The following is a 13,027-nucleotide window of genomic DNA, read 5'->3' on the forward strand; positions in this document are numbered from 1 at the left end:
ATAAGTTTATTGGAGATTACTCTTTTTTTCCCATAGTTTCAATCATTTGCAATGCGGTTAGTATTTATTTGTTTTTTGAAAGTTATAGAATTAGAAAGGTTTTCCCAATAATTTGGAAGGAAGGATTTTTTTTGCATGAATTCATAATTGGCGAAAGTTCTTATTGTATGAGTTGAAATCCTTGGAAGTCTTTGGTTTTGTACATCCTCATATAGAATTTGTTTGTGTGACCTCTTCATTTATTTGTAAGGGGATGATTATTCGATGTGTTCGAAGTTTGTACTGCCAATGATAATTTTCAAAGTATTTGTTGTGTATGTATATACTTGAAATTTGAAGGCCTATTTGTTACTATTTAGTTCCTCTTTACAGTTTTGGAATGTTAGGAGTTAGAATTTCTCGAAGATTAAACAATACATATTAGCCTCCAATGAAATTGGAAAAGGACTTGTGAACTAAATTTAATTTTATAATAGAAATTTTGAGTGAATGAAGAAGCACGAGTGGTGTGAAAATATCTCGCTCTGCTGCTACTACATGGCAACAATTAAATGAATAACAACAGAATAAGGATTTTTAATATAATAGTAATTCATATATGTGCTTCATATGTGTCTATGTGTTCTCAATCACATTTATTAATGTGGTTGTGGTAGTCTTAATTTGTAAATATTAGGCTTTCTTACAAGACCATATCCCAATACCACGACTCATCAATATTACATGCCCAAAAAACCATAAGGCATTTCATACAAAATTATTTTTAACTAATGAATTAAAATAAAAGGACAAAGAAATATATTACTACTTTGAAAATAAATCTCAGAATTTGATTTATGTATATTATCAAAAATATTTTAAAATATTTCATGAAACTTAAAACCTTACCATCTACTTAATAATTAAATTAAAATTGTGGAAGTCATATTCAAAATATACATATCTATCTGTTTTGTTTTTAATATTTTCATTATCCATTTTTTGTTCACCTTGGAGTACATTTTTCACCCAAAAAAAGACCAATGTCCTCGCTAACTCACCTATCACCAATTAAGTTGCCAACCCTAAACAAAATATACATACTTATCACCATAATTACAATGAACTACCTTCGGGTTTTTTTGGATGAAGATATCACTTTCCACACTAGCTTTTTTTTAATGAAGATATCACTTTCCACTATAGCTTCTTGCCCATACAATTTTATATCTACGCATTATAACTGCATCATTAACAATTATGTTACTTAGAAGAACAGCATACACATTATAATTCCATCATTAACAATTATGTTACTTAGAAGAACAGCATAAACTAACTGTTTATTTTTTTCAATTATCTTGTGCAATAACAGAGCTTTATCACTTATCAGACTCTTGGTGATATAAACTGTCACATAGATCTACATGCATATAAACCCTGATCTTTAATTATATCATTTCTCTTGTGAAGTTTGGAGTACAAATTAGAAAACTGAAAGGAAATGATGATAGTTAAAGAGAGGGCTGGATGAGAGGAAGAAGTTTGACTAGTGATGCTGATTGTTAAAGAGATGAGAGGGCAATCGCAGTGAGGGGATTGCAATTAAGGGTGATACTCTCTGCATCGTGATTCCGAACTTCTCATTCATATCCATGATGTCCGGTGTGATGCCATCTGGGAGAGACCAGTTGAATGAGTGGAGGAGAGAGGCTATGACCAGATGGACCATCCTATGAGCCAACGGAAGCCCAGGGCACATTCTCCTTCCTGCTCCAAACAGAATCAGTTCGAAGTGTTGCCCACTGTATTCCACCTCACACTCCACAAATCTCTCAGGCTTGAACTTTGTGGGTTCATCCCGGATGGTTGGGTCTCTGCCTATTGCCCAAGCATTTACCAGCACCTGAGTGTCCTTGGGTATCATGTACCCTGCTACTTCACAACTTCTCTCTGCTCTGTGAGGGATCAGCAGAGGCGCTGGCGGGTGCAAACGAAACGTTTCTCTCACAACCGCATGAAGATAAGGCAGGCGATCGATGTCAGTTTCTTCAACTCTTCTACCTGTCCCGATTACTTCATCCAATTCTGCTTGAGCTTTCTTCATTATGCGAGGATTTCGAATAGCCTCTGCCATTGCCCATTCAATTGTGGCACTGCTCGTTTCAGTACCCACCACGAACATGTCCTGCACATCAAGAATTTCAGCAAATTGAGTCTGACCTGATAAAATTTGAAAATCTCTCTTAAGCCATTAGAGAAATAGGCTTCAATAGTGAAGAATTAGACTTACATATAGAAAGGGGATAATGTACCGTTTTGGTATTAACCTAGCGATGCTGATCGAAGGCTTCACTTATCTCGGCTTTCGCTTAAAACCTAAGGGGTATCGTGTCCGTGACTGGAACTGGATTATCGACCGCTTCTACAACAAAATATCCACCTGGGAACTGCGCTTTCTCTCCCTTGCAGGTAGGTTTATATTGGTACAAGCTGTGCTCTCACAACTAGCTGTTTTTTGGAGTCATCTCTTTCTTCTGCCCACGTCTGTGACAAACAAATTGAAGTCTCTTGCTGCAAATTATATGTGGGGTGGACGCTCATACCAAACAAAGCTCCACCTCGCCAACATGGATTCTATCATGAGACCAAGGAAAGCTGGAGGCTGGGGCTTACTTCACATAAGATCTTTTGGAAAAGCGCTTCTCTGCAAATCCCTTCACCGAGGCATCTATGGCAACAATCCTTGGAGCTCCTTCATCAGACAGAAATACCTCAAAGGGCGGAATTTATCCTACTGGCACAGGCGCTCCTCCATTGGCATCAGAAAAGGCTCCACAATCTGGTTGAACTTCAGGAAGATACAATCTTTCTTCTTACAGAATTTAAGTTGGTCCATTGTTACTGGCGAGAATGTCCTCATCTGCATCGACCCAACTCAGCACAGGCTAGAATCCTTCATTCCCCCAGCTCTTCTTGCCTTTTTCCACACAATGGGCCTTTTCACCTGGAACAAGCTAATTGACTCATGGCCCTCTCAACAGCCGATCTGGAAAAACGAACACCAGCTTGCTTTGCCCCCTCCCCTCCTTCCCCTTTGGCGCTCTGCTATAAACAGTTTTTCCCACATTGGTATTACTCAATCAGGCACCAAGGATGAGCTGGTTTGGTCCTTTCAGAAGCCTTCCCTCCCCCTCACCGTCAAAAACATCTACTCTCTCCTAACATCCTCCCTCCCGCCTCCTCTCCCCATCTTTCCCTCAAAACTCTGGAAAGCCCCCTGCCCCTTAAAAGCAATCCTCTTCTCTTGGCTTCTTTTCTCCAACAAGAACCTCACCTGGGAGGTTTTACAAAAAAAGGGATGGTATGGTCCGAGCAGGTGTCTTCTCTGTTCAGTACATCATGAAACAAACTATCATATGTTCTTCGGATGTGCTGCTGCTTCTTCTATCTGGTATGAGCTCTCACTCATTTACGGTTTTCCTCACCAATCCTTTACATCTGTTATGGACGGGTTCCTCTGGTGGAGCTCTCAGCGCCCCTCCTGGCGAGCTCTCTTCATCCTTACATGCTGGTACATCTGGAATTGGAGGAATCATCGCCTCTTCCAGGATTCCTACAAACCTCTGCACTCTATTTTGGTTTCTATTACGGGATCTATGCCCTCCTTGGCATAGCTCATTTTTGTTCTATTAGGCAGATCTGCTTCGTTTCTTCTCATCCTATCTTCCTGTGTCTATTAGCGGCTTACTCACGTATCTACATTATCTGCTTACATGACTCATATATGGCTTTCAATTGGTTTTCAGATATGCCAACTAGTTAGTAGTATCTGGTTGTTATTACGCGGCCTCCGGGGCCAAATTATATGTTTTTATCCATCTATTATTATCAGCAACATGCTCTCATATTAGCAAAATGTCTCCTCTGAGACATCTGTAATGACGATCATTATATCACCTTAATATAATACATTTTAATTTTTTCCACTGAAAAAAAAAGAAAGTTTCTCCGCTCTCGCTTCTGTATTCAAGTAAAATGTCCTGAAAGTCTTTTTCCTTGCCACCGCTGTCATCAGTTCTGCCCTCTCCTCTATTCTGGAGGCGAGCCTCTACGGATCGATCCAGCAGCTCAAATATAATGCCGATATTCTTGGTCATATCGCGGGTCACGCCCTGAGGATCCAAAATTCGCAGAAACGGAAAGTAGTCGGCCAGGTTCGGCTTTCCTCCGATTACCATCAATTTGGTGACCGTTTCTTTGAATTCTTCGGCGGCGTGAGAGTCCCGTCCGAACATATGTTGAGAAAAAATCAAGTTGCCCAACAGATTCAGACTTGTAACGTACACAGTGTGCCCAATATTCAAACCCTTCCGACTTTATAGAATCCTCAAAAATGGATTGAATGGTGGAAAAGACCTGATCTCTTCTGAGATGCTGCAGGGCCTCCAGTCTCTTGACATTAAAGAGCTCGGTGTTGCAGAACCTTCGGAGCATACGCCAACGAGGTCCGCAGTTGCTCCACACCAAGGAAGTGTCGCAGTAGGAGATGCATTTGGCCGCTTCTATAACAGTGCGTCCAGAAAAGACCCGGTCATGATTCTTCAATACTTCCTTGGCCATGGCCGGAGATGAAACCACAACTGTGGTTCTCATTCCGAGATGAAGGGTCATCAGAGGACCGTATTTTGCAGCAAGGTGATACAGAGACTCGTTGGGCTTCGTCCCGAGGAGGAGGAGATTCCCAAGAATGGGCCATCCGGGAGGCCCTGGAGGCAGCTTGCCTGCTGCCTTCTTTGACATGATAACGAGCTTTGTAACCAGCAACAACGCGATGAAAATCATTAGATGATACCAGAAGGCACTGATTTGGTCCAGCGCTCTGGTGCTTTTCTTTCAATCAATGCAAAAACACAAGCAGTTGTTTATAATATAATTTTTTGGAAGTTTTTCCAGTGAGTTTTTCTGGTCAAAATTTAGCAGCAATTTACTGGAATCGCAACTTTGATAGCTAATTTCTGCACAATCAAAGCTTATTAAAGTTTTTCAGGGTGCTGAATCCAAATATACAATTAAAAAACCATTTTAAATAATACAAATCAAAATTTAACCTCAATTTTTTCTGCCAAATTTCATCACAATAATCTCCAAAAAATTACATTATAGACAACTCCAAAATACAAACTCTTACCTGGCTCTGGAAATCAGTGAAATCACATGACTGATTGTGACCAAACACAAACATATACAACGTATATATAACCACCTGATCAATCTATATTCTTCGTGACCTGACCTGACCTGACTAATATGGTTTTTACATGACAACGGAGCCGTGCATAGACTTTCAATACAATGAAGATTTGACTGGTATGGTTTTTCAAAATAACGTGGCCGCCCATAGACACTCATGAATATTTATCGAAAGGAGATTCCAAATCATTCGGGAAACACTCACACCGTCACCACACACGAAAGTAGAGGTCCTTGTTCGGATTGGCCAAGCCAGTAAAGAAATATTAAACGAGCACAGGGAATAGGAATATATGAATTACATGCACAATCTAATGTGATTGAGATTGATATATTGAGATAGGTAAATATTAAGTATATTAGGAAAATCATAAGGTTGTAGTTTAATTGGTAAGATTTCTATAAGTTTTTGTCAGAGTTTTTGTAAATCTATATTATAACCGTCAAATATCAAGAGTTTGGATGGCTTATAAGTTTTTGATGGTGCTAAATCTATTTCCATCATCAAAAAACATGATTCAAATAATATTGCTCGGAGATTTTTTGGAATTTTTTTAGCATGATTTTGACCACTTTTGACCTTTCTAGCAATTTGTAAAATAAAATTTTCAATAATATTGAAAAATAAATATTTATTTTTTCAAGGTTAAACGTTATTATAATTTGCATTAGTCAATGCTACACTAATAAGAATCAATACATGAATTATTGTTAAAGTCCTCTCTAAGACTAATTATTAAGTGGATGGTAGGGATTTAACCTTAAAACCACCTTTAAACATGATGAAACCACATTTGATGTATGTATGTATGTATGTATGTATGTATATATATATATATATATATATATATATATATAACAATGGTGATGTTGTAATGCCTCTACCCTTGTGGTAGTCTTTCAACCCCTCATAGGCTGGTGCGACACTCCCATACTTTTTTTTTCACCAATCAAAGACCTATTTAGAGGACTACCGTCGTACTTTTCCTTTTCACCAATCAAGGACCTATTATAATAGATTATATTATATCTTAATTACGTTATAGTTTGAAATATATTAATATAATATTATGATGTTGATGATGGTTAATGTCCACAAAGATCAATATGGTCTTAAGAAGGTAAGAAAATAACTAAGGCTCTTTAGTATTTTATGTCTATGATAAAAAAATAAGTGAGATAAGTGTTATGAGATTTTTAGTTTGATTCACTTAACAAGTCATGAAGTTTGGTAGTGTGGAAAATATTTTGAAAAGGAGAACAGATATAGTAAGGGTCGAGCATTCCAAGAAAAAGTCTTTTTCATCTTCAACTCTCTTGGTATCACAAAAAGGGCAGATTCTTTTGTCCCAAGGTGTTTTAGGAATAGACCGATGTCTCGTTTTACTCTAAAGCTCATGAGAATTAGTTCTTATCTTTGCAATTCTCATTTTTTTCTTAGCATTGGTTAACACAAAAAGATAATTTTGGTTATCAAGATTGGAGTTGATCACATCCTTATAATTTCTTAGCTATCCTTTTCCCTCTAACTCCTTATCATTCGACAACTTATCTTTAAATTTGGAAGTAATAGTGTTTTTAATAACATCCTTATTCTCATGGATGATCTCCTCCTTTATCCCACAATGGTTGAGCTAGTACCAAGTATCCTTATGCCAACCTCGCTTGAGTGGGAAGTGGGTCTTTTGACTAGAGTTTGAAGAAATTTAGAGGAGCCTTTTGTTGTCCATGTTGGATAGCTTCTTCTTGTACATCAATTACCTAAACATAGCGATGTTTTCCATGGGAAAGATACTAGCTTCAATCAAGAGAATAGGGTAGGGTGTATTGCTTTTAATCTTGAGGTTGTAGCTTATAAATCATTTTTTGATAATATCAATCTTTCTCCATGAGTCTCTCGATATATTACAGCCCAAAATCTCACATCTTGTCTATCAAGACCTCGAGTTAGCGAGCACCTGAGAGAGTCGAAAAACCAACGATTGTTGTTAAAGGCAAGTGGGCACACCTGAGATGTGCGACAGGTGCCTTTGTTCGGTTAAAGGAAACTTGGGTTGCCACGTTTAGTTAAAAGCAACTAAGAGGTGGATGTTTGATTATGTGGGACAAGTCGTTGGTTAAAGGTGACTCATTGTCAATGAAAGGCGAGGGGTAGGTGCGCACGTTGTAGCAGACACAATGGGAGATCACGGGTCAGTCACTAGGTAGAGGCATGTCAGGTGACTCGAGTGGGTGAATGCCCAAGTGGGCGAAGTGCCCAAGTGTGAAAACAAGTTGGGAAAGTCGAGTTGTGATGGTATACAATGGGCAATTCGATAGAAGACATGACATGGGCATGGGTGAGTTAGCGGGCAACACGGAAAATCTGACCTGTGACCCACCTGAAGGACCTGAGCAACATACGATGGGCACTGATATAATATTATGGACATGTCGATGCATTAACATGACAAGTCAATCACACACATGGAGGAAGGTTAATGGACATGACTGTTCGTGTGGAAGGTCCACACAACAATGTATAAGTAAGTAGTGGCGTGGTCAGGCAGAGCATGTAGAATGTTGCATGACATCCAAGTAGATTTGGGTGAGGCATGGAGGGTTGCATGACGACTTGGCATGGTATGCACGGTGGGTGCATGGTTGAACATTAGTGTGCAGGCCGATATTTTGAAGGCTGCATGACTTGTAAAATTATTTGTATAATTGAATTACATAATTTATTTATATTTGGTAGACTCAGATTAGTTGGGAGTTTCCTCTCCCACATATAGTGTATGTGTACATGATTATGTTGTTTTATTTCCGCTGCATAATAAACACTTGTGATAAAATTCATTAATTGTTGGATAGGTGTAGTCTAAGTACTTGAGTATTGGTGAAATAAAAAGTACAATGGTGTCACAGTTGCCTATGAGGGGTTGAAAGACTACCATAAGGGTAGGGGCATGACAGGTCGTAACAGAGCTTGGTTCAGAGTGAACCGAGTTGATTGAAGATTTAAAGCAGTGATACAAATGCCACTTCGTGACAGGTGGTATAAAAGGTTGCCCAATTTGTAGAAAGTGGGCTTTGTTTGAAAGAGAAGTAGGAATACAACAAGAAGTGGTTGCAATTGGTATTGAAGCTTGGGCATTATGTAGTTGGTTGGAGTGCAACATTAGGGAATTTGGTAGGGGAAATGCTATGAGTTAGGGTCGAAGTTGAACAAGGAAGTGTTTCTTCGTAACATGTTCTAAGGAAAAAATGATGGTGGACAACATGGAGGAGCCATAGGTTACAGGTGAGTCAAGGATGAGTCCCAAAACAATTTTCATGAACAAGATGTTGGATCATTTGGATGAGACGTAACCAGAATAGTCGAACTACAATAATAAAATATGCATGAAACGTGATGGCTCTGTTATATTACCAAAATGAAAGATTCAATCATACATACAATGATGATAACCAATAGCTCCAATAGTGGAACGTTACAGTCAACACTTCCTACTCCTCAAAAGAGATGTACTCCTCTACACTGTGGAGAAGCCAAGGCTTGTCAAAATATTCACCAAGCTCTCTCTAAGCTATGCCTAGCAGAAGCTTGGCTCCCAAAATCCCGTTCTAAGAGTTATGAGGTTCTATATATAGAAAAGGGTGGGGTGACCCTTGACATTCCCCTTTGTGACTCTTGGAATGCACTCATGACTCTTCAACTACATTACATGACTCTTTATATTCTACTAATGACACTTGGAGTTTCACTTTACAACATATTTACAATATTGATACATTTGCAACATATACCCATGTGGGGTAAGATAGGCTTGAGTCAACCAGACAAGACAACACTAAGGCACAGATAGTTGTGGGAAGATCAACTCGGAAACTTTCTCTTGATGCTCTTCAGTGAAGAACTGATGCCAAGTATGATAGTCTGTAATGGTGTTCATGTACTCTTTGAGGATGCCTTTCTGGAAACGAACTCTTGCCTCCATTGCTTCTAGGTACACTAATTTGGAACCTTATCCAACTCATAATGTAACATGCAGACCTTAGTTCTGAGCATGGACAGACTGGCGATGAATGTCCATGATATCTGCGGTAGTGGCCATGAGCACCAATTGATCAAAGTATGCATCAAGCTCTAGTCAGACTTGGTTCTTCTCCTTATCCTCGGTGACTGTTCTGACTGATGGAATGTCGTACTTTCTCACTACAACATCCAAGCTCTTGTACAATTGTGCATAACAAACTTGAATACTCGTGATGAGCAGTGGAAGTTATTCATAGTTCCAGGTCAGACTTCTGATGTGTGCTTTGTCCAACTCCACCTTCAACTTCATGATCTTGCACAAGTGAAGTGGCGCTCCCTTGTATCTCATTGTCCAAGTCTGTACATGATCAACTACGGTGTGCATGTCTTCAAGTGTGTGCATTGTCTTGATGCAATGCTATTGATGACCATGTAGGTGAAAAAATTCCTTATGCATGGTGATGAACCTATCATAAAGTATCTGCATGATTGTCTCAAGAGACGATACTTCAACAAGTATCACTTTATTCATTTCTTCCCTGGAAGATCATGTTGCTTGTTCCTCTCTCTGCCTAGATGCTTATAATTCCTTAGTCATGCGCTCATTCTCCACTATTAAGAACTTAATACTTGAGCTTGTGGCTTCGACATAAGCCTTTGTAGCATCAGCGAGGGTAGTTCGATGTTTTCGCACATCACACATGATCACTTGTTCTTCAAAGTGCGCAAGTGATGGATGATCATTAGGACATGTTCTCTACGTGCTTGTACAACTCTATGTTGTGACTCATTGAAGGCTATGTTGTACACATATGCTCCCAAATGTTCATAAAGGAGAATAGTATCTCCTTATTCACTTGGGATTTTCTCTATTATCGAAGCTAGTGAAGCCTGTGGGGTGACCTCAGTTTCTTTTGGCATGATGTCAGTGTCCTGATCTTATTTCGGTTGTTCCATATCCATGTCCATTAGTTCATCCCAGTTTGCAAGTTCCTCCTTCTACATCTGCTCACCCTCTTCATTATCCACTACTGGTGGATTTGAGCTTCAACCTGTATGGGTGTAGTTTTATCTATATGTGCACCTTGCACTTCCACCTAATTTTGTTCATTTTCCTGCTCTTCCTCCTACTGCACTTCCTTCTCTCTTTTTCACAACTCTTGTTCTTCTATGAGCTTATGCTCAACTTCCTACAACTTCCTTTCAGTCTCTTCCAACCTTTGATTCTCTCTGTTCTCCTTCATACTCTCTGTTATCACTCAGGTTGTCCCTTGGCTCCTTAAGGGATACGGCCGAGGTAACCACAAACCAATCTTTGGGCTGTAGGTCCTAGCCTACCTGTAGTTAGAGAGGGCTCTCTCTTTATGATTTAACTTTGTTTTTGGTTGATTTTAGGCTAGTTATGGTGTACAAGGGTTTTGTTTTGATTTTGTTGGGAAGGAGATGTTTTCAAGCAGATTTGGGATACATAGTGTGAGAAGTTCAAACCATTGGGCATGGAGTCATGGATTAGGGCTTGCTGTTGCGTTTTCTTGGTCACAAGAGGAATATAGAGCATGATAGCTACACATAGAACAATATCACGCTGGAATAAAGATGGAATGAAGGTCATAAATGAAAGGCAACTAAGAATCTTTCACTAGCTAACATAGAGGGAAGGTGAATGAAAGTTTGTGTAGGAGCAGTAAAGAATTCCTAAAAAACAGTCATATATGAAAGAAATGGGGTAAACATGATCATTTAAGTATGCATATTCATAACCATTTCTGAGGAAAACATATAGAAATAACAAGAACTGAGCATAAGGTGCAGTCAAGCAAAACTTTAAGCTATTCTTTTTTCTTGCTATTTAGATGGTAACACAATTGTGCATAAACATAATAAAACTATAAACAGAGGTAGAAAAACTTATTGAGCCATGCAGTAGCACAGGAATTCCACAGTCACTCTTTAACCAGTAATAACACAACAGTCATTTCTTCATCCAAATCAGTCCAACAGTCTTTGATTACAGAGCTTCTAAAAAATACAGCGCAAGTCCAACATGAGGAATATCAACCAACCAACCCTTTTAACAATGAATTAGGGTGGTTTATATAGGGAAAATATCTAAAAATATCTATTACAACAAACCTTAAACAGGTCTTAGGGAAATAACTTCTTTAACCTAATTTTGTCCTGAATTTAATACAGGAAAATATCTTTGAGTTGCGCTGGAGGCAGCGGTATCAAAATGAGTTAATATGGTGTCCTTTTGGCTTTGTGTTGTTCATTTAGCCATAACTGTGCATTGGGCTTTAATCCCCTGCTCTCAAGTGGCTTTGAGGTCTTTAACCTAATTTTGTTCTGAATTTAATGCAGGAAAATATCTTTGAGCTGCACTAGAGGCAGCGGTATCAAAATGAGTTAATATGGTGTCCTTTTGGCTCTGTGTTGTTCATTTAGCCATAACTGTGCACTGGGCTTTGATTCCTTGCTCTCGAGTGGCTTTGATGTGCATTAACTATGATCTGAGAGCCCTTAGATGGCTTCACCATTTTCTTTGACTTTGCTTTGGGGGCCTTTAATGTTCACCTGCTTTGGTATTGCCGATCTGATACTCTTGCCGCTTCACTGATACTCTTTTAATTTAATCTGGGCTTCGTCTTTCCTCTGATACCCTTGAAATTGTCAAATCACGCCTTTTCTGAACCTTCATGAAGAAATCCTGTCAAATTGCAAATTTTCGGGCCTGCTGGTAGCCGAGCAATAGGCAGCCTTCCATTTTGACCATTTTTTCTTAGCACTTACAAAAATTGCCTCAGTTTTTCATTCTGGGCATCCTTTGCTGCGATTTCGCCCTTCGTGCCTTTTTTTGGTGATGACGTCAGCATGGGTCAGCGGTGGGTCCCGGTACGACGGTGACGTGGCAGGGTGATGTGGCAGGGTGACGTCAGCAGGGTGATGACGTGGCAGTACGGCAGTGGCAGGTTGATGAGGGGGTGACGTAGTGATGTCGTGGTGATGACGTCAGGGGCGGAGAGACAGAAGGCGATTTGTGGTCTCATCGGACTGCCTTCTGTACGAGAGCGGTAATTGTCAGAGGGGCTCAGACGCAATAAAAGGTGGACACCTGTCTTCTGTATGACGGAAAAACTGCCAGGCTATCGGATGATAACCGTCGATCATCAGGGCAGATCCGAAATCACTGAGAGCCGTTGGATCTGGGTGGGTGGATCGGAGGGCTGACGGAGTGCAGAGCTGGCGGCATGTTTATATGCGGGGGCCCGCCCGAATATTAAATTAATATTTATGTGTGGCGGGGGGGGGAACTTTGGGAAATACGGATTTTTGAGGCCTTGGAAGGGGTTCGATAACCTAAAAAGGAATTTTCATGCTTCGGAGGAGCTCAAAGGAACTTGAGAAGGGTTTTATGTGTTTTGAAAAGGGTTTATGGCCAAAAAAGGGGTTTATGCCTTGGGAAAGGTAAAACACGACCAAGGATGGATTTTATACATCTGGAGGGGGAAATTTATGCATAGGAATGAGTCCTAATGCATTTTTAGAAGATGGTTTGAGAGGCGAGCTGAAGGTTCTGGCTAAGTTTTAGGAAAACTTAGCGATTCCCAAGCATAGTCAAGGTTATCTTTCAACCAGAGGGAGGGGATATGTACATAGGGGATTTATTTAGTGCCTTTTAGTAAGGGGAAGGGAAAATAGATAGGGATTTATATAATAATGTTAGAAGTTAATATGAATTTGTGAGGTGAAGTGTAGGGGAGAAGCTAAGTTTTTGAA

General features: G+C 39.7%; 1 protein-coding gene across 1 annotated transcript; it reads right to left on the reverse strand.

Annotated features, from left to right (window-relative positions):
• Positions 1 to 1,330: 1,330 nt before the first annotated feature.
• On the reverse strand, positions 1,331 to 5,360 carry LOC149199095 (geraniol 8-hydroxylase-like). Its single transcript, XM_089399362.1, has 3 exons — positions 3,970 to 5,360; positions 2,273 to 2,309; positions 1,331 to 2,167 (listed from the first exon to the last, which is right to left on the reverse strand). Exons 1-3 carry the CDS (start codon positions 4,275 to 4,277, stop codon positions 1,529 to 1,531), a joined length of 984 nt encoding a protein of 327 aa, XP_089255488.1. The 5' UTR covers positions 4,278 to 5,360; the 3' UTR covers positions 1,331 to 1,528.
• Between the last annotated feature and the right edge of the window lie 7,667 nt (positions 5,361 to 13,027).

This window comes from Pinus tabuliformis, chromosome 2_1 (assembly GCF_031772625.1).
Source record: "Pinus tabuliformis cultivar Carrire ecotype Pingquan chromosome 2_1, CPIR1, whole genome shotgun sequence".
Classification (NCBI taxonomy): Eukaryota; Viridiplantae; Streptophyta; class Pinopsida; order Pinales; family Pinaceae; genus Pinus; species Pinus tabuliformis.

Excerpts from the sequence above, each read along its gene's own strand:
- LOC149199095 (XM_089399362.1), bottom strand. The coding sequence starts at position 4,277 with ATGTTCGGACGGGACTCTCACGCCGCCGAAGAATTCAAAGAAACGGTC. Across the intron at positions 2,310-3,969 it reads GAAACTTTCTTTTTTTTTCA|GTTAATACCAAAACGGTACA; the intron begins GTGGAAAAAATT and ends CAGCATCGCTAG. Across the intron at positions 2,168-2,272 it reads ACATTATCCCCTTTCTATAT|GACATGTTCGTGGTGGGTAC; the intron begins GTAAGTCTAATT and ends CTTGATGTGCAG.